Source organism: Danio rerio, chromosome 22 (assembly GCF_052040795.2).
Source record: "Danio rerio strain M-AB ecotype USA chromosome 22, GRCz13ab, whole genome shotgun sequence".
NCBI classification, from domain to species: Eukaryota; Metazoa; Chordata; class Actinopteri; order Cypriniformes; family Danionidae; genus Danio; species Danio rerio.
Genome location: NC_141042.1, coordinates 27,544,203 through 27,571,978, shown reverse-complemented (window position 1 = coordinate 27,571,978; position 27,776 = coordinate 27,544,203). Strand labels below are relative to the sequence as shown.

Sequence of the window (27,776 nt, the reverse complement as noted above, 5' to 3'; positions counted from 1 at the left end):
TTAGCCCAGTAAGTTATTAGTATAGTATGTTAAGTTACAGAATCAAGATGACATGATCTAGAACAGAGGTCACCAAACTTGTTCCTGGAGAGCTGGTGTTCTGCTGAGTTTAGTTCCAACCCTAATCAAACACAACTGAACCACCTTAATAAGGTCTTACAACTTAAAGAAATTAAGAAATGACATGAGTTACTCCACCCAGAAGTTTTCTGTTATTATTTAATCAATTTTATGTCATTCCAAACACTTGGAGCAAAAATCTTTAGTGCAAAAATTAAGGTAATTTATATGAAATGTGAGAGCTCCCTCATCCTTCTTAGACAGCAAGGTAGCTTGTGCAAAGTCCTTAAAGGAACCAAAAACATCCTCAAAACAGATAATATGCCTTCAGTAGTTCAATCAGAATATTATTAAGCTACTTTTGAATACTTTTGTGCTCACTTAATAATGACTTTATTCAGCAGTTTCTTCTCATCAGTGTGAGTATATTGCACACTTTCATGAGCACCGCGCAGTGACGTATACGTCTAGTGTTTAATGTTTAGCCCAGTAAGTTATTAGTATAGTAAATTATGTTAAATTACAGGATCAAGATGACATGATCTAGACCAGAGGTCACCAAACTTGTTCCTGAAGGGCTGGTGTCCTGCAGAGTTTAGCTCCAACTCTAATCAAACACAACTGAACCAGCTAATCAAGGTCTTAATAGGTATTCTTGAAACTTTCTGGCAGGTGTGTTGTGGCAAGTTGAAGCCAAACACTGCCGGGACAAAATTGGTGACCCTCAATCTAGACTCAAACTTCTATTTCCCACATGAAAATTAATAAGACATAGCTTAAAACTACAAAAACATAGCTTGTTTTTTTATAGAGATAGATAGCAAACAGATAGCTATTTGTCACCTTAATTGATTGTTGTAGCAAAGATAGTAGGACAGTAAGTTAAGAAAATCAAAAAATGACATTAGCTACATCTCTCATTTCACATAAGAGATCCAAGGTGAAACGCCTAATGTTAATTACTGACAGAAGGCTTGTGTATTAATTTTTGACTTTTTTTTTGATTGGGAGAGTAAAGAAAGACCAGGAAATTGAGTGAAAGGGTCAAGATTGAGAAATTACATGAGCTAGATTCTTTTATCACTTGAGGAACAAACATCAACAGTTGGTGCCAGCTACAAATTTCAGCAGTGTGCAGTTTAATTACCTTTTGATTAAAAAATGAATTTTCCTTTATTCGGTTTCTTTACACCTTAGCTGCGTCCCAAATGGCACACTATACACTATGCACTCATGCACTATGTACTTATACACTTACGCACTCAACAGGATAGTACATGTATGTAGTGTCGTTCCAAATGGCACACTAATGTTTTTTTACTAAGCGGAAATTCAAACCGTTTCCCTAATGACGTTTGACAGTTGCCAAATAAGCGAAATAAACGACCGAATTATCAAATATTACCTGCCGTGAGTATTGCCGCATTCACTATCAGGAGGCGCTATAATCACTCTCATAGGATAATTTTGCTTTCACCATCCAAAATAAATAAAGTTATCCAACATGTGCGTCCGATAGCTGCGCCCCTTCCGCTACGTAAGCAAACCTGCGGTCGTTGAGTGCGTGAAGTGTCCATCATGACACACTTCATTTTACAGGCTGAATGAGTGCATCATCCGGGTAATTAAAGTGCACTTATTATTTTTAGAGTTTTCAATGTGAACACACTACTTACACTATTTATACTACAAAATGGCGTAGAATAGTGCATAAGTATGCGATTTGGGACGCAGCTCTTAACTTTAACGTCATTGTTTAATTTCTTCAGACAAGCAATCTGACCAGTGAATCTTTAGCATTTTACATGAAAACACAGACAAGTATTGCAGACAAGTGTTACAAATGTTGTTGTATTTGCTTTCTTAATGTCTGCAGGAGCTGTCAGAGAATCCTCAGTTCATAGTGGGCGGAGCCACGCGTACAGATATTTGCCAGGGGGCCCTAGGTGTGTATGCACTGCATACAGCTGGGTGTGTATGTTTGTTGCATGCTTGCACACGTTGGCACAACAAATGTCGTTAACTTTATTTGTGGTTCACTGCAGTTTGGGTGATCCTGCAGCTTAAACTATGACCTTCACCAAAACTGTCACACAAAAACATTCTCAAGAATATCATTTGGCTTAAAATGTTTGAGATAGATAAATAGACAGACAGACAGACAGACAGGCAATCGAAATAATGGAGGCTGAATAGACTTACGGACACTTTATCAGCCAATCAGAAGCCAGAACTGGATCTCCTTCTGCTTGAATGATATAATTTGGCTTTTTGAGAGTTTGTTTTATGAATGAACTGATGACAAATCCCTCTTAGTCTAAATCTGATTCATTACACCACTATGATCACAATTCTTTGTGTTTTTATTGACTTAGAGAGGAAATGTGTGTTACGGGTGCAGATGAGTGAGTGTATCTGTGTGTGCATTTAAGTGTGTGTGTGTGGCTAAACACAATGCCTGAGTGATGAGTCACAGAGACATGGGTGTAGCTCTGGCGAACTCTGGGATAGCTGGCTGCAGTCCACAGCTCACGATATGTGTGTTTGTGTGTGAGCATGAGTGTTCGCTCTTCATTGCCAAACAAAGTTTGTACAGCAAACAGTGGGTGGAGGACGATTGGGGAGCTTATGACTGAAATACATTTTAACTTACAGTAGGCAAACACATTAAAGCTCATGGTGTGCTTAAAGCCTCCAAATTGGTTTAGCTTTGAAAAGGGCGTTTGAGATAAAACAGCATTCATCTAGAGTAAATGTGCAGTACTGAAGAACATTGTGCTGCTATCTCTGTGTACAAACACAGTCTCCTCCCACTGTATGGCTGTAGGTGGAGGGCTCCCCCTAATGGGTCATTATAGTACAGGCTAATATTTATCATTGTAAAATATTACATTTTAATGAGCAATCACAGTTATTACAGTTATTATGAATGGGCCATTTTTCCATCTACGGGCACTTTTAGCCTTGTGAAGTTGAGTAAAAAAACTGGTTCAAAATTAATGTAACATAAGTTTAAACAATTTAAGATCTGTAAGAGGACAAACTTAGATAAGAAGAGAAAAAATGTTTCCATCGTGAACTGAACAAATGTCAACTCCACCACATCTCAATATACAGCTTTTATTTCAAAATAAAATAAATTATGGCAGTCAAACATTGTCTAAAATCATTTTTGATCAATAATAATTTGATTAAGAGCTTATTTGAAAATAAATAAACTGAATTTGTATATTAAATAGAGCATTAACTCATCAATTGTGAATACACTTTTAATGTGTGATTTTTATATTTATACAGTTGAATTTTTAAATATACAGTTGAATTATTAGCTCCCCTGTTTATTTTTTCCCCAATTTCTGTTCTGTTCTGGGAAGATTGTTTCAGCACATTTCTAAGCATAATAGTTTTAAAAACTTATGTCTAATAACTGATTTATTTTATCTTTGCCATGATGACAGTAAATAATATTTTACTAGATATTTTTTAAGACACTTCTATACAGCTTAAAGTGACATTAAAAGGCTTAACTAGGTTAATAAGGTGAACTAGGCATATTAGGGTAATTAGTCAAGTTATTGTATAACGATGGTGTGTTCTGTAGATTATCGAAAAAAAAATAGCAGGGGCTAATAATTTTGTCCCAAAAATGATTTTTTTAAAAATAATAACTGTTTTTATTCTAGCCGAAATAAAACAAATAAGAATTTCTCCAGAAGAAAAAATATTATCAGACATACTGTGAAAATTTCATTGCTCTGTTAAAAATCATTTGAAAAATATTTAATAAATGAAATTAAAATCAAAAGGGGGCTAATAATTCTGACTTCAACTGTACATATATATATTTTTTTTAATATTGTGTGTGGTGATGGAAATGACAGTGGTGGAAATTACATTTTAACAGATGAAAAATAGCTTCACCGACTAGCTTTAAATTGATACTAGCCTTTCATGTATACAAAACACTCTTACTTACCATTTTGTTTGGTTTTTAAAAACATCTCTGAAGGTACAACATGTTTGGAAATGACATACAGTACATGTATTTCCAATATTTACCTTGATTTTTCTTTAAGTGTTGTTGATAAAAATGTAAATTCCCTTCATCTTGAACATGTTCTCAGATGGCACTATTCATCTATCTATGATAATAGTCTCACATTATTAACTATAAAATATTTAAATGACTTCACTTGTGCTTCATTAAGATACATTTATAGATACCAGATAAACAATATTTTAAAATGTTATTTTTATTGCTAAAGTTTAAAAATCTGGGTGTGTGACAAACAGTGATTTTGACGCCTAAAAGAAGGTTGAATAATATGAAAAAAATATATAATAGAAAGGTAGTCATTTTTCAAAGTAGGTTTTATTGTTAGTTTGACAAGGAAAGAAAAAACTGTACAAAATATTAATATTTTTGGATATATGATCGAAGGACATACAATTCCCGTAGTTGAAGAATTACCCTTATACAGTTTAAGCCTTCTAAACTTAATTATTTTTAAATTGTATGAAATTAATGTAATAAAAACATTTAAAGCTCAATTCGTGATGCTTTGTATGTCATTTTTTTTCATGTGTCGTCAAAAGTAATCAAAAATAATACCTGTGTTTGAGCTTTCAGCACTTCTCATCCGCCATTGGTCAGCCATATATAGTCAGGTTCAGCAGGTGCTACTATGTCAGCTAATTCAGGAAGTCAATCTCTGCATGTCTAATTAGCTTAAACAATAGTGGGTTATGCTTCCAATGTAAACAAATGTCTTGCTTGTGTTAACTTTTGTATATTTAGGTGACTGTTGGCTTTTGGCTGCCATAGCGTCGTTGACTTTAAACGACAAGCTGCTTCACAGAGTTGTACCACATGGGCAAAGCTTTACAAATGAGTATGCCGGAATCTTCCACTTCCAGGTGAGCAGCTGAATGACTGTACGTCTATATATTATATAAAATCATGCTATACATCTTAATTCATATGTATATTTCTTTTTTAAAAATGTTATTTAGTGTAAATTTAGCTATTTTCTTACAACCTACTTCCAACACACTTTTAAATTGAAATGAGATTGTATGGTGTGGGTAGCAATATATCTTGCTTGTTTTTTACCGAGCTATGTTTGGAAGTCTTATTCGCTATGGAATCACACTCTGGATTGGAAATATGTCTGTTTAATTGAAAAATAAATTTGGTTCATATTCCAAAAACGAGCCCATACAGACTCTATATGAACAGGCGGTCATGAGAAGAGCAATAAATATTAGTGCTGATTCCAAACATCCTCTTTTCAGTGAATATCAGCTGTTACCATCAGGAAAAAACTGAGAATGCCAATGGGTAAAACCAATAGATTGAAGCTTTCATTTGTTCCTACCTCGATAAAACTGTTGAACACACCAAGAACACTGCACCTGTAGTACATTAGCACCTGACTGTATTCTGTGCTCTATATATATTTCATATTTATATATTTATATATGGTCTTAGTCTGTAAACAATGTCTGTTCTTAATTGTTTGTTCTTAATTGTTATTTTTTGTTTTATTTATTGTCTGCCTAGTGCAGGGGTGGGCAAACTCGGTCCTGGAGGGCCGGTGTCCTGCACAGTTTAGCTCCAGCTCTGATCACACACACCTGCTTATAGATTTCTAGTGATCTTGAAGACACTGATTAGTTTGTTCAGGTGTGTTTGACTAGTGTTGGAACAAAACTCTGCAGGGACACCGGCCCTCGAGGATCAAGTTTGCCCATCCCTGGCCTAGAGCAACATTGTAGTATCTTTATATATATATATATATATATATATATATATATATATATATATATATATATATATATATATATATATATATATATATATATATTCCTCTCGGAGACATTATTCTATATCCTATCTTAAATTGTCAAATCTGCCTCCATCCAATCAATAACCAGTGTATAGAATGAAGCAGCTATCATATATAACAGCTTGTGCACATCAGGATTTTTGTTTTACAAGGTTTTTGGGGAGGCAATTTTGGCTGAGCAAAGCAGAATATTGTGTAAAATCACTACCTGATGTTAGCTAGAGCTTAATGAAAAACAGAAATTCCTCCCCATAATGACTCCCTCTTGTGGACATTTTTGTACTTGCTGTCGTGTTTGTCAAACAGTTTTTTTTGTGTTGAGACACAGATGACAAAAACAGCTCCACATTCATCTTGCCTCAATGCTTTTTCGTCATTATGATTGTGTGTGCTCATCTAGACCATTTTGTGCATCACCAAGTTGTGTTTTATTGTAATTTTAGCAGGTCCAGGCGTGTTTACAAAACTGATAATCTCATTGGTTGACCAGGGGCTGGTTGCACCATCAGTTGTAAGTTAAATCGCAGCCTAGTTAAAGGGACACTAAGTCACTACTTACACAATACTAAATATTTTTGTGTTGCACCACTAAACGTAACACTACAATCCAACAAAATATTTATGGCATTTAAATATTAATGTATAATGGTAGAAAAGAAATGACAGCAAGATTAGTTTACAGTAAGGAGCTTGCGTTGATAATGAACAATGATCTCCCCATACTCACAGCTTTAATATATGTGCATCGTCTGTTATTAGTGACTGACTGTAATTTAATATGCTATAAAAATGTGATTTATAATTTAATTTTCATAGGACAGTTATATATAGAAACATTAGTTGCAGAATTTTAAAGCAGTTTAGAGTTCAGACTGCATGATTTTCAAAGTAGTCGTTTCACACTGAATCACTATCTGGGCTAGCGTTTTGTCGCTGCTTTGTTACACTGCTTGATGGATCGACGACAGGAGGTTTCACAATGTACAATCGGAAGAATCGCTGACAACTTTGTTCAAACTACGTCTCACAATCAAAAACACGTAGTATATCTTTTGTTATTTACCACATAACGAGAATGAAGCCTTTAGTGGGGTAAAAAATTTGCATATTTGCTCAGCTGGGTTTAAAGGGAATTAGCAATTTCTCCTCAACTTTTTTCCTTTTTGACCTGGTTGTAATATTGATCACATGACATGTCAAACAGACACAGTGCTCCTGCCAAATTTCCACTGGTTTTTCCTCCACTTCTTGGGTCTAAATAAACTGAAAATGAGCGCTTTTAACTTCTCCCTCAACCTCCCGCTGGCCTGCAGATACCCACACTAGTGGATGCTGCTCTCTCATTGGATGTAGGTGAGGATCGCCAATGTTATTTTCAGTCAAAACACATTTCACACGACATGATTTGAATCGCAGATAGCTCCAGATATTTAGTATGCTAAATATTATTTAGTCCGACTACGCATGACTTTATGGAGAGCTCACGACCTACAGCACTTTCTACAGTTTGCCTTAAGAACAGGTGGTGCAACCGAAGTAAGAACAAATTTAGTTACTAACTAGCTTGTAGTTACTAAGTCCCTAGTGTCAACGTTTAGGAAAGAACTTATGATCAGCTGGTGCAACCCTACCCAGTTCTTTAGGTGGTGCATCAAACCCAAATTTTTTTGAAACATTATTCAATAGAAATGCTTTCACACTTGCCGTTTTGCTTGTTGGTGTGACCAGTCATATTGGTGTCTTTGATTTAGTCATGAGGCATTAAACGTCAGCAATGAGTGCAAGTGAAAATCATCCCAGTGTGTATGGGACTTAACAGAAACATGGTACATAGAGGTAACATGTATGGTACACCAGCTTATAATGTTTGCATACAATACACATCCTTATATTCAACTAAAATCAACGTTTTGCAGTGCATTTTAGCTGTTTATTTACACACAAAATTTGTTAGAAGTCTGAAAACACACTGTTTTGAAAACGTGTTTCAAAATGCTTATTTTGTTATCATCTCTATATAAATGACAGAAATGTGATTTAAGTTTTTATTTTTTTTCGGTGGCATCATGCACAGCAAGTGTTCATTTCATAGGCATGTACCATTACTTGACATCCGAAAACACAGATGCACAAACACAGACATGTGAAAAGAATTTAAGTCGCCACCTACTGGTGGATCATTTCATCTGTACGTAATGCTTAAAACATTGCACACAATACGAAAATGCAAATGTTATCACGTTGACATGCAAACATACCCTTACACTAATATCATATTTTATTATTATTATTTTTATCATTATTTATCATGACTTATTGAAGGCGATTGTTGTGCACATTTGTCTGTAAAGTCATTTCTGTAATCAGTATTAAATTTCCAGCACGGCTTTCAGATTGAGTACCATTTAGTCACAGTTCACTGACAAGCTATTCAAAATGCCATTTCATATCACAGATGATTTATGCATGATCTATGTTGTTGCTACATTTGAACACATGTAAAATGCCACATTAGCATGTGTTTACTCCAAACTTACTTTATAACTTCAGTCAAGTGCTTGAAACGAATCCTTATGTAAGGTAATTTAGTAGTTGAGTGATTGCTAGTCACTTTGAATCAACGAAAGCAGTTAAATTTTCTCATTATTTAGTAGCTAGCTATGGGGATTTCCTGGGTTTTTTCTTTGTGGTGTATTTAATTACATGAGAGCGTCCTCTGGCCTTCGTCGGACATTTACTATTGATCACAGAACAGTTTTTTTCCTGACAAGTTAATTTAAAATTATTGTGCAACCCTAACATAAACTATTTTTGCTCATGTTGTGCAGTTCTGGCAGTTTGGCGAGTGGGTAGACATTGTAATCGATGACCGCTTGCCTGTGAAGGATAAAGAGCTGATGTTTGTTCACTCAGCAGAGGGAAATGAGTTCTGGAGTGCCCTGCTGGAGAAGGCATATGCTAAGTAAGGCCTTTTTCTTTTCTCTTCTTTATCTGTATGACGATTATAGGCTGCATCCAAAATTGCCTTCTACTCAGTAGGTACTACATCTGAATTTGAATTTACTACATGAACGTTAGAAAAGTACATGCTATATAGCAGTGGTTCCCAACCTTTTTCTTAGGGGCCCCCCCCATGAGCATATACAAACATTGGAGCCCCCCCACCATTAAAATTCACACTCACACACACACACACACGCACACATATATATATATATATATATATATATTTATATATTGTATGTGTGTGTTTGTGTAATATTAATATATAATATGTATAGAAAATATAAATTAATCAGTTTTAACTTGTCTTGGCCTTCAATAAAACCAAAATTTAGGTAGGCTTTGTCATACTGTTTAATCTTTTTCTTTGCCTCTGAAGAATCACTGCATTTACGTCTCTCTGCCGATTTTGTTTTGATTTTGCCTTTACGACACGTTGACAAGCACATTGCGTGAGTGAGCAAAATTTAAATAATTATTTAAAGTTATTTATTTTAATTATTTTTACTATTATGTTGGAATTGTAAGCATGTGTTTTGATATATATATATATATATATATATATATATATATATATATATATATATATATATATATATATATATATATATATATATATATATATATTTGGTACTTAAAAATACATATATAATAGTAGGGCTGCTCGATCTTGGGAAAAATCATAATCACGATTATTTTGGTCATAATTGTAATCACGATTATTCAAAACGATTATCAGTTAAAGTCAAAATTATTTGCGCTCCTGAGAATTTTTTTTTTATATAAATATTTCCCAAATTATGTTAAACAGAGCAATGACATTTTATCAGTATTTCCTATAATATTTTTTCTTCTAGGCTAATTTGTTTTATTTTAGTTAGAATAAAAGCAGGTTTAAATATTTAATTTAAGGTCAATATTATTAGCCCCCTTAAGCAATATATATTTTTGTCTGCAGAAGAAACTACCGTTATACAATTACTTGCCTTATTACCCTAATTAAGCCTTTGAACTGCACTTAAATCTGAATGCTTGTATTTTTTAAAAAAAATCTAGTAAAATATTATGTACTGTCATCATAGCAAAGATAAAAGAAATCCGTTATTAGAAATGAGATATTAAAACTATTATGTTCAGAAAAAAAAAAACTTCTTTCCATGAAACAGAAATTGGGAGGAAAAGGGTTGCTAATATTTAGGAAGGCTAATAATTCTGACTTCAAGTGTATACATGCAGTTATTTTCCACCCTGCAAAGGAAAGAGAAATAAATACAATAGAATAAAAATATTAAACAAACTGTGCTTTAAGCATCTTCACTGTAAGAAAAACACTTTAGCTACAGCAGTTCTTCTGTCAAGACTAGTGAGGGATTTTCTTGTTGTTTGATTAATAATCATAGAAACAGGCGGCAGCAGGAATATTTCTCGCTGTCTCTTTGGTTTCTCTTTCACGTGTCTTTTGATTCTCAACTCGTTTGTTTATTACACAAATGATGGTTAATATAAATAATCACTAAACACCGCGTTTTGACACCTATTTGACCATTAAAGCGCTCACGTTAATGACTTTAGATGTCTGCGCTCCTCTGCTCGTCTCAGAGTGCGAATGAGCGAATGCTGACCGGCCGCATGATTCTGACTGAGTGTGCTTGCTGCACACACACATAAGCACGCGCTCGTTCGCGCTTTTAAGAGCAACACGTGTACAACTAGAAAGGTGGCAGTATATGATGCAATAATCGTTTATCTCGATTAATGCTTTTTTATAGTCGTTTGAAATCGAAATCGGATTTTCGATTAATTGTACAGCCCTATATTATAGTGGAGCATTTTATGCCTTTTTCTACCTCAACACTTATCCTCTCCCGCGCCCCCCTTGTGAACTCTGGCGCCCCCCTTAGGGGGGCGCGGACCCCAGGTTGGGAACCACTGCTATATAGTATGAATTCGAGTTGTTGTTGGAACTCGAATGTACTACATCTGCCACTTTTTCAAGTTCACGTGACCTATCCTGGTTAGTTTCGTCGTGTGGGGGAAAAGGATTTATATATGTTACTTTTATGTCCTTATTTTTTATTGAATAAAGAGTTTAGACTTACAAAAAATTTATCAAACTTTTTCTCTTGTATGATACCATATATTAACCAAACATACTTCTTCTTCCTTACCGTGTTACATACTTGTAATGTAATGTGTATTTATATAGCGCATTTATTGTGTATGGCCATACACCCAAAGCGCTTTACAATCATGAGGGGGGTCTCTCCACACCACCACCAGTGTGCAGCATCCACTTGGATGATGCGACGGCAGCCACAGGACAACGGCGCCAGTGCGCTCACCAAACACCAGCTATTGGTGGAGTGGAGAGACAGTGATAGAGCCAATTCGGTGGAAGGGGATGATTGGGAGGCCATGATCGTAAGGGCCGATAGAGGGACTTTTGGCCAGGACGCATACTACTTAGAGAAAACTGCTGACTAAAGGGAAATAGCAGAATAATAATAAATATAGTGCGGGGGGCCTTTTGCCAGACTTCTGTCTGACAAAAAAATGTAGGCATGTCACAAGGAGTTGGATGCTTGTAGAAGTTGTAAAATATATTGAACTGTTCAGTTCTGGTATGCAGAAAAGGGTTGCAGAAAGAGGAAGTATGTTTGGGTGCAACAGCCAAAGGACTGCAGAATGACTGATAAGTGATGTTACACCAAAACTCCACTTGTTAATATCAGTTGTGCATATATGCTGGAGTCAGAGAAACGTAAACCAGTTGTGAACCTCCTGAATGTAATTTTTGTATTGCATTGAGATAACGTAACCCAGAGCTCTGTCCTTGAATTATAGTATCAAATAAATTACTAATATTTTTGGCAATAATTAGACAACCCTCTCCTCACCTTTTTTATTGAACATGCATGGAATTGGCTAGATATTCCAACAGTTGCCTCACTGCCATTCATGAGTTCTCTCGGATTCAGTGCATTCTATCAGATGCACACTTCAGAATCTCGCTGAAAGTAGTAGGTCATCCGGATACTTCTTGCATACTGTTTTTCAAATTCCATGAAATTAGACATAGTACTCAGCTTGCACACTGTTTTTAGCATACTATAGTATGGAAATATGCTATTTCAGACACAGCGTTAGTGATTATAACATGTTTATGTGCCTGTAGGCTAAATGGCTCATATGAAGCTCTGTCCGGAGGTTCCACCACCGAAGGCTTTGAGGACTTTACTGGCGGAGTTGCCGAAATGTATGAACTGCGCAGCGCTCCCAAAGACCTGCACCGCATCATTGCCAAAGCCCTGGAGAGAGGCTCACTGCTGGGCTGCTCCATTGATGTAAGTCCTCACAGTGCCTCCTAGAGGACTGAAGATGTAATGCAACATTTCTGGATGGCCAGTTTGGTTGAGTGTGTTTGTTTTTGATAGATCACCAGTGCCTTTGACATGGAGGCTGTGACCTTTAAGAAGCTAGTGAAGGGCCATGCTTACTCCGTCACAGCTCTCAGAGAGGTCAGGATCCCTCCTTTAAAATAAATTTTCAGCTCATTGGTTGTTTATTATTCATTTGCGTGAAAAGGTTGCTGTTTTAATTTAAGGTGAATTTCCGTGGCAACAGAGAGAGATTGATCCGTATCCGAAACCCTTGGGGACAAGTTGAATGGACCGGGGCTTGGAGCGACAAGTAAGTCGACCAATCAGAATGAATTTGGGTAGTCATGAATAGCAAAACATGCTTATCATACTATAATTTTTGCACTCCGATTTCAGTTCGTCCGAGTGGAATGGGATTGATCCATCGGAAAGAGAGGAACTGAACAACCACATGGAGGATGGCGAGTTTTGGTAAATCTATCTCATCCACAGATGTTTATATTGTTTACATCTTTTACTTAATCCTCTATTAGCCCAGAGAGTCAATTATTAAAAATAATTATTCTATGATTCTCAAATCTTGAGAATCGAGAGTTGACTCTAAAGTTTTTTCAATACTCTAGAGTAAATTAAAAGGCTTACAATGTTTAATTATCAGACTACTATTTATCCTAGAAGAGCGCTAAAGATTAGTAATGAAGATTTTGATTCATCCAAGTCACTTTGTTCACAAAGACTGTCTAGGAGTCACCAACTGATTCATTCATTAACTCTTTCTTTAGTGTACAAACAAAATTAAGACTCTCCATCAGTTCCAAAAATGAAACAATTACACATTCCTTTAAAAGTGTGAATTTCAGTTGGCATATATGACTGAATTTGTTCTCAGGATGTCATTTCAGGAGTTCAAACGTCAGTTTTCTCGTCTGGAGATCTGCAACCTCACTCCTGATGCTCTGAGTGATGATTCCCAACACTTCTGGAACACAATTCAGTTTAACGGCACTTGGAGGAAAGGAAGTACAGCAGGAGGCTGCAGGAACAATCCCAGTGAGTCCCAGTTTATCAGCTATGGTCTAATATATACATGAGCTGTATGCCAAACCAATCCCTATCCACTATGATTTACTGAAGAGAAATACCAAAAAAAATAACACAACTGATCAAAAGATCCCGATGACATATGATGATGTGTGCAGGTGTTGTAGTGGTGTCCTGTTTCTTAGGGCTAAATTTTGAAGCCCTTCTCCTTCGCACCCTGTTTCAAGGGCCAAAGGGAAGGGGTACAAAAATAGAATTGGGCTTGGGCCTAAGTCAGCCATTTTGTAGTGCTGTTGTAGTAAATACCTTATTTCCTTACATTTGTTGACTACTTTTTACCCACAATCCACTCTGATTTCACATGTGTATTTTCAGTGTAAACTCGCCACAACAACATTTCACAAAATACACCATGAGAAAAAGAGACAAACACTGGAGGCGGCAAATTTTATTTACAATTTCAGCCAGGATTACATCAAGAGCCAGAGAAAATAACAAATAACAGATTTAGTTTCAGATATTAGTTTGGTTTATTACATATTAGTTTATTTGTCATTAATTTTATTGTTTAAAATGTCATCTTAGATTTATGTAAAAATTTTATGAACAAATGTAAAAATTTTATTTTTACTTTAAAACATAATTAAAAGGTAAAAAAGCAGCAAGCAAAAAGTAGGTTTTTTTTTTCCTCATTTTGTTACCGAAGAATAAAATAAATCAGACAAATAAAATGTGACATTCAGTCCATAGAGCGAAGAAATCCAAGGAAATTTTACTGGATTTTACTTGACAAAAATGTAAAGTTACTCACCATTTCACTCTTCATTTGTTTCAAACATATGTAAGTTTTTTTTCTTCTGTTGAGTACAATAGAAGATTTTTTGAAGAAAGCTGGAAACTGTAACCATTGACTTCCATAGCATTTGTTTTGGAAGTCATTAGCTACAGGATTTCAGCTTTCTTCAAAATATCTTTTTTTAGTATATAACAGAAAAAACAAACTTATAAAGGTTGAGCTTGACCTCCTTTGACCACTTTCAAAAGTAGTCTAAAATGGATTTGACCTGTGAAAAATAAATAGATTTTACTAGTGAAGTGCCTGAAAGTGGACAGAAGAAGAAAAAAAACAGGTGTCATCTACTTGTGATAGGATTACCCAAAACAAATCTTCAACACTCATTCTGAAAAAGTAGCCCTATATACATTTCTGGAGATTGCGAATTATGCAGCCAGAACTACACATGGCTGCATTTCATCATTGAAACGAATGCTATGGGGCGGTATGAGGCAGTTCCTTTTTGTGCTTACCAGATGACCATTTACCTCTGTATGGACGGCTTTCCCGCTGTCACCAGGTTGTTCAGTAGCTCACCATGTATGTTGGTGGACCTGAAACTCGGAGAGGAGTTGACCACTAGGACAGGGTTCGAGTCAGGTGAAGAACGGTTTCAGAAAGGGTGTAAGACAGAAACAGAAGCCAACTAAACAAGTAAATAACAGGGTGAGAATGTGATCGAATCTGAAAATATGGTAAAAATCAGGCGAGGGCTTTACTTTTTCTGAATTGCTTATCAAAACACTGTGGATTGGGTTTAGGGAAGTGGGTGGGTGAGTCAATTTGTGCTTTTGAAAATACTATTGGTTGGGTTTAGGGAAGGAGGAGGGTGGGTCAGTCGATCGGCCAGTAAGTCAGTCAGTCGGCAGTAGCCTCTGGTGGATTTACATGTGAACAGCAGGCACGAATGGCACTCGTGACAGAAATTTGAGATCTTAAAAAGCATACACAGTGGCCTCTGGTGTATTTGTGAAAACAAAAACTGCAAAAAAACATACATCTTGGGACGTATTTGGTGCTCTCCATAAATGTATATAGCGGTATGATTTCAGAATGAGCCAGGGTTGCAAATCTTAGTACGAGGTGTAAACATACGCTTTGTTTGTTGTCTCTTTTGTAAGACACATTCTGGATAAACCCTCAATATAAGATCACACTACTGGAGGAAGATGATGATCCTGAGGACAATGAGGTGGCCTGCACCTTCATGGTGGCTTTGATGCAGAAGGACAGACGCCGTTTCCGCAAGCAGGGACAGGACATGCACACCATCGGCTTCGCCTTATATGAGGTTGGAGGTCATAAGCTGAAATAGAACAGTCACACACATTTAAAAGTACCATGATTTTGTCTAATTTATTTATTCCTGTTTTTTCTCATTTCTAGGTCCCAGATGAGGTATGGCACGTTTAACACTATATGAATCGAAAGTTTGAAATTCAAATTAAAAAAATTGTATGTAAAATGCTGAGGCGTCATTCAGATATGTGTAAACAGGACGTTTCGGAGACTTTTATTTCAGTGTATTGATGTACTTCAAACTGAAATGGAATATTGAGTAGGGGCGGGCATTTCTTTTTCGCATAATTTGCTTGTTGCAAACTAATGGCATTAGGGACATGGTTAAGAATATGGACTCACCATGTGGTTAGGCAGTGTTGTCAACTTGGATTTAGCTAAAAAAAAATTCAAAAAGCACCTAGCAACAAATTCTGCAATTTTTAACATTTGCTTTTAAAAAGTGTCTCAAATCAAAAGTGCAGTTGTGACCAAATACTGGTCTAAATAGCTGGGCACAGAAGATGCAGCAGCAGCCAATAGTATGTTTCTGCACAACCAGAGAGGATGGAAGGTATTTTAAGATCCTGTTGTTCCTGACCTGTTCAGTAAAGGATTTAGGGGTAGGGCCATAATAAATCCTAAAAATGCAGTCATGAAACTGTAGTCTCTCTTTTTATGCTAGAACACCAGCAGTATTTGTTGGCCTGCATATTTTTGGTGAAATAAATAAAACCATAACTAAACAATTGTTTGATGCAACAGTTGTCAATTTGTCACTAACATGTATAATTGTTGTTCATTTAGGTAGCACTAACTACCAATATGGTGCTCTAACTGAACATTCACATAATGTTTCTGCTGAAAGGCCATTCTTTGAGAAAACTCATTTATTATTTTGCACACTACATAAAGATGCAGTTTTGTCAATGATATTACGTCATTTAACAACTTTTAGTAACACATTGCTTCACCTTTTGCAAATTCAAAACCAGTAGTTGGCAACAGTGTGATTGGGATTAGAAGGTAAGTTAGGTTAAGGTTAATTATGCAAAAATAAATTTTAATTACTATAGTACATACATGGAACATGTAACAAGGCCACTTTAAAATGAAGTGTTACCCAATTATTTTTCAAATCTGTTTGGTGATGCAGCAGTTTTATTTTTGAATGTATTGTAAAACATGAGGTTAATAATTAAAAAAACTTTAACTTTTCTTCTGTTTTTAGTTTCTTGGCTCCCAGAATGTTCACCTGAAGAAGGATTTTTTCTTGCGTCACTCGTCCTGTGCGCGCTCCGAGACCTTCATTAATCTGCGAGAGGTGAGCACGCGACTGAGGCTGCCACCGGGCGAGTATCTCATCGTCCCTTCCACTTTTGAGCCTGGAAAAGAGGCTGACTTCGTCCTGCGAGTCTTCACTGAGAAACAGTCAGAAACTCAGTAAGTGACTAAACAATTTAAACTAAAATAACAATAGAATTATAGATTAAATATTTAAAAAAATGACTACCATGTGGGTTTTGTATTGTGCAGCCTTATTTTACGACATATTTTGCTTTTTCTTTTATTTTTAGAGAAATGGATGATGAAATTTCATTTAACCTGGAAGATGAAGTAAGGACTTGTTATTATTGTGGATGTGGAAACTAAATGCATGTATGTATGTAAATATATAGATTTATATACAAATCAACTACCTAGAAAGGCTCTACTACATACCTAGCAACCCCTTAGCAACACAACAGATATACTTTTAACACTTTAATACTTTCTCTCAGCACATTAAACTTTTCAAAACAAAGCAATACGATCATTTAGAACAACATAGCAACATAATAAATCCCTTAGCACACTAAAGCCCCGGTCAGATAACACGATTTTTATTGTTGATTATGAAAGTCACTGTCAGATTATGCGTTTTTTTTTCTTGATAAAATCTTGACGTGTCGTGGGTAACAAATGTGCCAGACTATCGACCTTATTTTTAAATGCGGACGTGTGCTCGATTTCGCGATTGTTTTAGAACTTCTGATTCAGCTGCCTATAGGAGAAATTACTAGGAATAGTAAACCGCAGAAAATGACTAAACTATTTGCTCTACAAACAAGTGTTTGCACGACTATACAGACAAAGCAGAATCTTATAATAAGAAAATTTGCAACATCAAGCAGCAAAACCAACAGCTTTTAATGACCCAAAATGAATGGAACTGAACCGAAGCTTGCAGACAATGAATAACTACATTATTTAAGGGCATTCATTACAACATGGATTGGAAAAAACTTATAAATCCTTTTCAATATTAAGATATTTTCTTTGAAATTAAATGTATATTTTCCTGCCATGTGTTTTTTATTAAACACTCCCTTGAAAATGAAAGTGAAAATGAAAATGAAAGAAGCAAGGAAAAATCAGATGCTCAAGATGTAATCTTGAGAAAAAATGACATATTAATAAATTAGCAACTATATCCAGGGTTCATACACATTTTACCTACTAAAATTCCATCAATTTTCCATGATTTTTCCAAGATTTTCAAGTAAATTTTCATGACCTAATGTTTCATGCAGTGTCTACATATGCAGGGTAAAAGAAAAACAACGCATGTTAAAATATTTGACAGCATATCGTAAAACACGCTGCAATCTATTTAGTTTCAATTTATATTTTTATCTATTTAAAATTAATTTAGATAATGCTTACACCAGAATAGAATAGAAGTCAAGACAACTTTACTTCAGGACGCATTAATGCCGCTCTATAGGTCTATTGGAGAGATTCAGAAAGATTCTTAGCAAATCTAGTGAATGTTGGAAACATCCTCGTTACATAAACGCACTAAATCACTCTTCAGAAGTGTTTATTTGAGAGTGCACAAGAGAATCTGCACTTAGGCAGCATATATTTGAGGGCGTGCAAAAAGTTTTGTGCACGAACAGAGGAAATCGGTGCGAAAGCAAAGTCATTTGCTTGCTCATATTACATAAATGTGATCTTGACTTGTGATAATGCACTAACGACATTTGTCATAGAAATAACGCCATAGGTAGTTGGTAGATCTGTGCAAAAAGCCTGCCGCAACAGCTGAAAAAAATCCTAGAGGAAACACTCTAATCCATATTCAAGAATTCAGATATTTGTTTTCCATGACTTTTCCAAAACTTTGTAGGTTTTTCTGTTTTTCCAAACTTTTACAGGTCTGGAAAATGCCAGGTTAATATTCCATAACTTTTCCAGGTTTTCCATGGCGTATAAACCCTGTATATAACTGAGATTTGTGATACAACAATCACAGTGAAGCATTTATTTATTGCTTTTTTCCTCAGAACAAAACAAATCATCCACCCATATAGTTGAGTAGTGGGGGGGCACAAACAAAAATTTAATTGGTATATTTTTCCTGGAAAAAAATATCTTTTTGCAATTAATTTTGTTTTATTTCAACTTAATTTTATTAACTTAATTTTAATGTATCTTTTGTTGATCAGTTTTCTATAAACAAGAATAATGAATGACATTTGAGGAGAAGCGCTTCAAAACAAGTCTGCTCTATATGCTTCAGCACAAAAACACGAATTTCTATGAGATTGTGTTGGTTTGTTAAATAAAATAATAATCTAGCCTAAATAAAACTAAAGTGAAATATTCATAGTTTTAGAGAAGACTATATTAAACTGTTTTCAATATTAATAACAAATCTTAATAAGCAGGACATGCTTTTGCAATGTATTCGCAGCACTGAACTTGTTTCCAGATTACCTCGGAAGAACAAACTCTGTTGGAAGGATGAGAGTACTCAGAAACTCATCGTGAGAATGGAGATGTCTGCATATTTGTGCCAGTCTGTCAGATAAAAATGCTTAAAACACCTTAATATTTTAGATTTAAATTAAAATTTGCATAACCAACGACTGATCTACCCGGGACTCGCCCGTAAGCAAATATGCAGCCTATTTTTTGACTATCTGACCATCGCTTTAACAGCAGCATCCGTGAATATAACCAAGAAACTACCCAATTACTGTGTCACCCATGTGACGGAACTCGTCGTGAAGAACAAGAAAAAAATCTGCGATGGTGTCATGAGGTGTCACAGACATGGTATTAGTTGACATGAACTTTGCCACATTACACAAGAAAAAAAGATTGAATCTTGTGACAAGATGCTCATTTGTCATTTACGAATCCCCACGACACCTTACTGTACGTCAAGGAAATCGTGCCGAAATTCTGACAAATTTGTGTTATTTGATTGGGGCTTAAAGCTACCACACTGCAACACAATAAAACACTTAGCACACCATAACAACCACATAGCATCACTATAAATCACTTAGCACACCATAGTGACCACATAACATAACAATATAATTCTTTCAACTTCTTAGCAACCAGGGCTGCAGCTCTGCATAGTTCAGCTCCAACCCACACCTGCTTAATAGTCTCTAGTAATCTTGAACACCTTCATTAGTTGGATCAGCTGTGTTTGATTAGGGTTGGAGCAAAACTGTGCAGAGCAGCGGCCCTCCAGGAATCCAGTTTAAGACTCATACCTTACCACAATATTCAGATTAAAAATGAAACGAAATGTATTATAATACAGTGTATGGACGTCTGTTGTATCTACAGGAGGCAGTCTCAGAGGAGAACATTGATGCCTCGTTTAAAAAGATGTTTGCTCAGCTGTCTGGAGAGGTGTGTTTGTATCTGTGTGTTATTGTTAATAACATTGTGAACTGCGTTATATTAAAAGTTCATCTAAACTTTCTTGTAGGACATGGAGATTTCAGTTCACGAGCTCCGGACCATTCTGAACCGAGTGGTGACAAAACGTAAGCTCAGATGACTTTTTTTTTAAATTTAGATCTGGTGTGTTTACATTTTTGTGCTCGATAATTACCTCTGCTCTCCTGTGTTCTGCAGACCGAGACTTAAAGACAGATGGGTTCAGTTTGGAGTCTTGTAGGTGCATGATCAACCTGATGGACGTATCCTAACATTCTGACTTTTAAAAACGTATAAATAGCATATATACTTTCACCTTGCTAGTACCACTTTTTGCATTCAGAAGAGCATTTGGGGCACAGATTCCAGAATGTAATGGAAACATTCCTCAAAGATTTTAGTCCAAATTGCACTGACAACATAAGATTCAAATTCCAATCTTTTCTTCCAGTGAACTGTTTATACAAGACAGGTTTGCCAAGTCAAGTTAAGTATTATTGTCCATCTTTAAGGCCACAAGGTACAGTATAGTGAATTGTTGTGTCTCACAGGACCACGGTGCTACATACTAATGAAACATTTATTCATTGATTCATTTTCTTGTCTGCTTAGTCCCTTTATTAATCCGGCAGAATGAACCGCCAACTTATCAAGCACATTTTTACCCAGCGGATGCCCTTCCAGCCGCAACCCATCTCTGGGAAACATCCACACACTCATTCATACACACACTCATTTTGAGTCGACAGCACTACCTACTGCGCCACTGCGTTGCCCTACTAATGAAACATAAAAAATACAAATATTTAACAGAGAAAAACTTTAAAGTAAAACATTGTAAACCTATACACATCTAGGAACTCTTTTGCTCAATACAGGGTTCGCACTGGTCACTGAATTTTAGAAGGTTTATTCCACTGAATGTCAGGGTTTTATTTATTTATTTATTTATTTATTTTGTCCAAGTCATGGAATGTTTGGGAATTTTGTTATTAATTTAAAATATTTCCAACCAATTATCAAAATGTCATTTTTTATTGTGTTTATTTATTTTAGCTTTTTACAGTCACTGACCAAACTAAAAATATGACAAATGTAGACATATAGGAACCTCAGAATTTAATAGAAAATGAGGCAAATACTGAAAATGTTAACTTTTTGAGAAAAAAACAACAACATTTTTTGAACATGACAATGTGGTCATTGTACTCAAATGGCGTACACAGTGACCAATCCAATAGATCACAGAAATCCTAGAGCATAGGAATAGCAGATTCGCATCATGGATGTGCAGCTGACAATGTGGGCAGCAACTGCGTGATGTCATTCAACTATCATGTCATTCATTCATTCATTTTCTTGTCAGCTTAGTCCCTTTATTAATCCGGGGTCGCCACAATTGAATGAACCGCCATCTTGTCTTATACAGCAAGTTTTTACGCAGCGGATGCCCTTCCAGCCACAACCCATCTCTGGGAAACATCCACACACATTCACACACACTACAGACAATTTAACCAACCCAATTTACCTGTACCGCATGTCTTTGGACTGTGGGGGAAACCAGAGTACCCGGAGGAAACCCACACAAAGGCAGGGAGAACATGCAAACTCCACACAGAAATGCCAACTGAGCCGAGGTTCGCACCAGCGACCCAGCAACCTTCTTGCTGCGAGGCGACAGCACTACCTACTGCGCCACTGCCTCGCCTGCTATCATGTCAATATGGACAAAAGGCAGTTATGAAGGCAAAATGGGGTCAAACCTGGTACTAGTAAGAAATACTTAATAAAGTGGCCGGTGAGTGTATTTGGGTGGTGTGAGGACCCTCTTGGAATTACTGTTTACTTATTTATTTATTTTTTTATCAAAAGTAAATTCCATTTTTGAAGTCTAAACATGCTCAAAAACTTACAAAATTATGCACACACACCAGACCTTTTTTTTTTCTTTTTTACATTTAATCTTGGTTTCAGAACTCTGTGGTAAAATGACTCAATAGCACCACCTACACACTTTCAACACTGCCCATCAGCACACATATGAAATAACTGTTAAACTTGTATTTTAACATTTAATCAGATCGATACCAAATTTGAGCAGTGTAATCTCAAGGCTTTTGCCGTGTTAAATTGTGAAGATCTAGATGTTTTGTCATATTTTGTTTCGAATGGGAAAAGAAGGTTCTTATAGCTTCTCAGGGAGACAATGTTTGATCTCAGTTTGAACTGACAGAAGGAAGTTTGTAACATATCAGTGTTCTTCTTATAGCTTAAATGCATATTTCTCTGTCATCCTAATGCCACCAGACAATTTTGGATTTTTTGCCACACAAAAGTGTTCATTGAGGTTTAAATGATTTCAGTTGAACCACTGAAGTCACATGAAATATTTTGATAAAGTTTTTGGTTTCTCTGGGAGTTCATCTGGGAAGTTGTGTTCTGAAGATTACCAAAGATCACAAGGGTTTGATATTACATGAGGGTATATACAGTTGAAGATAGAATTATTAGCCCCCCCTTAGATTTTTTTTTTTGTCTTAATTAAATATTTTCCAAATTATGTTTAACAGAGTAAGGACATTTTTACAGTACGTCTGATAATATTTTTTCTTCTGAAGAAAGTTTTATTTGTTTTATTTCGGCTAGAATAAAAGCAGTTTTAAATTTAAAAAATATATATATATATATATATATTTTTTTTTTTTTTCAAGTCTACAGAACAAGCCATAATTTTAAAATAACTGGACAAATTACCCTGACCTCCCTAGTTAACCTGATGAACCTAGTTAAGCCTTTAAATGTCACTTTAAGCTGTATAGAAGTGTCTTGAAAAATATCTAGTCAAATATTATTTACTGTCTTCATGGCAAAGATAAAATAAATCAGTTATTGAAAACGAGTTATTAAAACTATTATGTTCAAAAATGTGCTGAAAAAAATCTTCTCTCCGCTAAACAGAAATTGGGGGGAAAATACATAGGGGGTCTAATTACACTAGTTGAAGTCAAAATTACTAGCCCTTCTGAATTATTAGCCCCCCCTGAATTATTAGACCCCCCTGTTTATTTTTTCACTGTTTAATTGAGAGATTTTTACAACAAATAACTGATTTATTTTATCTTTGCCATGATGCCATGATGACAGTAAATAATATTTGACTAGATATTTTTCAAATATAAAATATATAAAAAATTTGTTAAAAGGGGCTAATAATTTTTAACTAAAATGTTTTTTTTTTAATTGCTTTTATTCTAGCCGAAATAAAACAAATAAGACTTTCTCTAGAAGAAAAAATAATATCAGACATACTGTGAAAATTTCCTGTTAAACATCATTTAGTAAAAAATTAAAAAAGAAAAAAATATTCAAAGGGGGTCTAATAATTCTGACTTCAACCATAAATATATCTTTATCATCTGATTATTAATAAGGGTTTCGTTTAGTCTCCTTGATTGACTGCACTCAGAAAGATGGCAGTGCACGACTGGGAATTGTGGAGTTCCAGATTCTGTGGAATAAAATCAGGAAGTGGCTGGTGAGAAACCGACTGCTACATGATCTTCATTACATCTTATGAAATGTAAAGTGGCAACCCAAACTCATCTGTCTTCATCTGCAGGGTGTCTTCAGACAGTTCGATCTGGATAAATCTGGAACTATGAGCTCCTACGAAATGCGCCTGGCTGTGGAGTCTGCAGGTGATCAATACTTTTTCATGCTCATCTCATGAAAATCTTTGGCTATGGTGTGTTTTTAGTGTTTGAGATTACAGAGGCATATCTGTGTTATTTTCACTGTGATTCATAAGCTTTTAATTTGATACCAGTTTCAAACCAAACTTAAGAACCAGTAAAATTAAAATGAATTCCTAGCTGACCAAGTAATTTTGTGTTTATTAAACATCTATGGTCGGCACCATTAGCCTATAGTCATTCCTAGCTCGAGGTCCTTTCCCTCTCTTTCTGCTCCTCATTCAATACTAAATCCCTCTTCACTGTCCTATCAAATAAAGATTTGATATATATATATATATATATATATATATATATATATATATATATATATATATATATATATACCTATATATATATACATATATATATATATACATACACATATATATATATATATATATATATATATATATATATATATATATATATATATATATATATATATATATATATATGTATATATGTATGTATGTATGTATGTATATATATATATATATATATATATATATATATATGTATATATATATATATATATATATATATATATATATATATATATATATTACACACATATATGTATATATATACACATACAAATATACATATATATATATATATATATATATATATATATATATATACAAATATACATATATATATATATGTATATATATATATATATATATATATATATATATATATATATATATATATATATATATATATATATATATATATATATATATATATATATATACTGAATGTCTTCAAGAAACTTCCTTACTCAAGATTTTAAAGATTTGTGAAATAAAAGAATCTAAATCTAATGTTTTGTCCAGTACAATCTACTTTTGGTTATTGTCAAAAATATACCAACCAACCCACAACGCATCTGCCTTTGTCCTTATCCTCAGGTTTTAAACTCAATAACAAGCTACATCAGATCCTGGTGGCCCGATATTCAGACGGAGATGTGATTGACTTCGACAACTTTGTCTGCTGCCTGGTTAAACTGGAGGCCATGTTCAGTACGTCATTTACATTATATTCTACTTTTGTGTTAATATATTTGCTATTATCCCACTAAAACATCTGAGTCAATGTCTCATCTCCAACAGAGTCTTTCAAAGAGCTGGAGAAAGAGGGCTCAGGTGTCGCAGAGCTCAATATTAGCGAGGTCAGTCATTTCTTAGTTTCTAAGTAATGCTGTCAAACAATCAATCACAATTAATTTAGAAATACATTATGAATATTCACAGCACATGCAGATATATATTATGTGAATACAGACTTTTATTCTGGATGTGACTAATCATTGGACAGCATTACTACTAAGCTTTACCAATACTCCTCAGTTGTGTAATTTATTGTGCATTATTGAATGAAAGTATATATTTGATTAGCTCTCTTGCTCTCGTTAACAGTGGCTGTATTTGACCATGTGCGGCTGAAGTGTGAAGAGTGTATCCTAAAGGACGAGAAGGACCAAAATCACACTCCAACTGCAGCTTTAAGCCATTACACCCAAAGACGCCGGAGCAATACAGTACAAACTGCCTTAAAACACATCCAATCCAACCATCACACAAGCTTACGCCACTGTATGCTTTTATAAAGGACATCCACATTATGCAAGAGTCCATCAATAATGTAAATGATAAATATATGAGTTGCAGCATTTCAGAAAGCAATGGCTTCATGACTAACCGCATGACACTAATCTTAACGCTGTAGGTTATTTTATTCTACCTTGCATATATAGATTAACTCTTAACATTTTGAGGTTTGCACCATTATGGCCTTGCTACTTAAAGACATGTACATTTGATTTGAGATCTTTTTAGGGTATGATTTTGATAGTATTTATAATCACTGTGATCTGCTGTGCAAAGATTATTTAATTCTTTATATATAGAAGCAACAAGTACGTATAGGATATTCAGGGATTTGTGCTAGCCCAGACTAGATCTTTCTTTTATGCTGCTTCAAAGTATGAAATGAAAATAAAGTTTCAATTGAAACTTATTGGTATGTTATGGGTTTTAATTGCAAATATGGGTGTGTATGTTAAAGGGCTGGAATATTAATTAAAAAATATGATTTAAATTTTGTAAATAAAAGTATTATATGTATACGGTGGCCGAAAGAACCTACCCTAATGCAATTCAAGAAAACACATGCAATTACAAAAAAAAAAAAAACAGTAAGTTAAGAAAAGATTCTCATCGGTTTGACAGCACACATGCTGCAAATCCTCACAATGCAAACAAATTAAGAAAACGCACTGCATTTTATGACAACACTTGCAAATAGAGCAGAACACGATGGAAATGTTTCAAGAGGACCCTAAAATGTGAGAGACCCGGCTGGTTGCTTAGGCTATAAAATACAAAAGACAAGGGAATCAGGATATTAAAATAAACAAAAATATATAAATAAATCACCTTTCAAAGGTCACCTACAACTTCACTGAGCAATAGTAATAGCTGCAGCGAACGTTTTAGGGTCTCCTTGAAACATTTCCATTGTGTCTTGTTCTATTTGCAAGTGTTGTGAGAAAATGTAGCGTGTTTTCTTAAACTGTTTACGTTGTGTAGAAAAGCAGGTCGTTTTTTTATGTGCATACTCTGTGAAGATTTGCAGTATGTGCTGTCTAACGAATAAAGATCTTTTCTTAATTTGCTGATGTTTTTTTGTAATTGCATGTGTTTTCAGAATCAGAAAGAGTTTTATTGCCAGGTATGTTTGCACATACGAGCAGTGTTGGAGAGTAACTAGTTACATGTAACGGCGTTACGTAATTTAATTACAAAATAAAAGTAATAGTAATTAGTTACAGTTTCTGAGAAAAAATCTGTACTTAAATTACAGTTACTTAAGAAAATGTTAAAGATTACAAATATGGTTACATCCAAATCTGTTGCTTTGCCTGTTTTTGATATGCACGATGTCTTTTGTTAAGGCCATTTATTAAAGAGCTGCTATTCTGATGCTTTTGATTAGTTTTCCAGTTTGAGGATTCTTTGTTTTTGCTTTATATACTACAATTGGTTTCTGTTTGGTACAGCAAATTATTTACAGTAAATAATTGAACTGAACAATTCTGCCTTATATGTTTATTGACAGTTTTATTCATCACTAAGATGTGATTGACTTGGATTTAAGCTGCTTCAATTTAAAAATTCAAATAGCAAAATAGCTTAGATTTATTTTTTGGCAAATGCCACAAAAATCACCCTGCACAACTAACAAAATGTTTTATTTTGTAACAACAGTTTTGTGTTATAAGTTCTGGTTTTGTGGTGGCTGTACTTTAAAATAAAAATATATAATCTTAATTCAAGTTAAGAGGGATTCTAACAGTAAACAGATCTACTGTAAGGTCACACCTACTCAGTGTAAATGCTTGAAAATGATTAAGTTGAAAATATCCATTAGAAACCTAAAATTAATCAAAAAGTAATCAGATGTAATTAGTTACTTTTAAAAAGTAATCGAAAATGGACACTACTTATTACATTTTAATAGGGTAATTTGTAATCTATAATCTATTACATTTTCAAAATAACCTCCTCAACACTGCATACGAGGAATTTGTTTTTGTGACAGAGCTTCTACAGTGCAGCAGAGTTACAGAGACTGGACAATAAACAGATAATAAATATATAAAAAGCAGTAAGTAGTGAATGCAAATATACAAATAGACAAGTGTATGTAGAGCTATATTACTATATACAATGTTATATGTGCAGCTGTTATGTGCAAATTGGCATGTAAAGTGTGTTGTTAAATAAGTGTATATGTGTATAAAAGTGTGTGGCAAGTAGTGATGTTTGTTCCACAATTGTTATTATCAAGTGTTCAT

General features: G+C 34.7%; 1 protein-coding gene across 5 annotated transcripts in view; it reads left to right on the top strand.

The window, feature by feature from the left end:
- The window catches only part of capn1b (calpain 1, (mu/I) large subunit b), a 31,796-nt gene extending 5,860 nt beyond the window's left edge, over positions 1-25,936 (top strand). For 2 of the 5 annotated variants that reach the window (XM_087303065.1, XM_087303064.1), the window contains 20 exons: positions 1,937-2,006; positions 4,859-4,977; positions 8,738-8,871; positions 12,088-12,256; positions 12,347-12,430; positions 12,517-12,602; positions 12,689-12,763; positions 13,182-13,342; positions 15,290-15,459; positions 15,555-15,566; positions 16,678-16,889; positions 17,024-17,063; positions 20,079-20,144; positions 20,224-20,281; positions 20,373-20,437; positions 23,644-23,712; positions 23,797-23,875; positions 24,826-24,939; positions 25,030-25,088; positions 25,336-25,936. In XM_087303065.1, coding sequence (XP_087159191.1) covers positions 1,937-2,006; positions 4,859-4,977; positions 8,738-8,871; positions 12,088-12,256; positions 12,347-12,430; positions 12,517-12,602; positions 12,689-12,763; positions 13,182-13,342; positions 15,290-15,459; positions 15,555-15,566; positions 16,678-16,889; positions 17,024-17,063; positions 20,079-20,144; positions 20,224-20,281; positions 20,373-20,437; positions 23,644-23,712; positions 23,797-23,875; positions 24,826-24,939; positions 25,030-25,088; positions 25,336-25,362 — 1,869 coding nt within the window. In that variant the 3' untranslated portion in view covers positions 25,363-25,936. 5 annotated transcript variants of the gene reach the window in all.
- Positions 25,937-27,776: the final 1,840 nt, after the last annotated feature.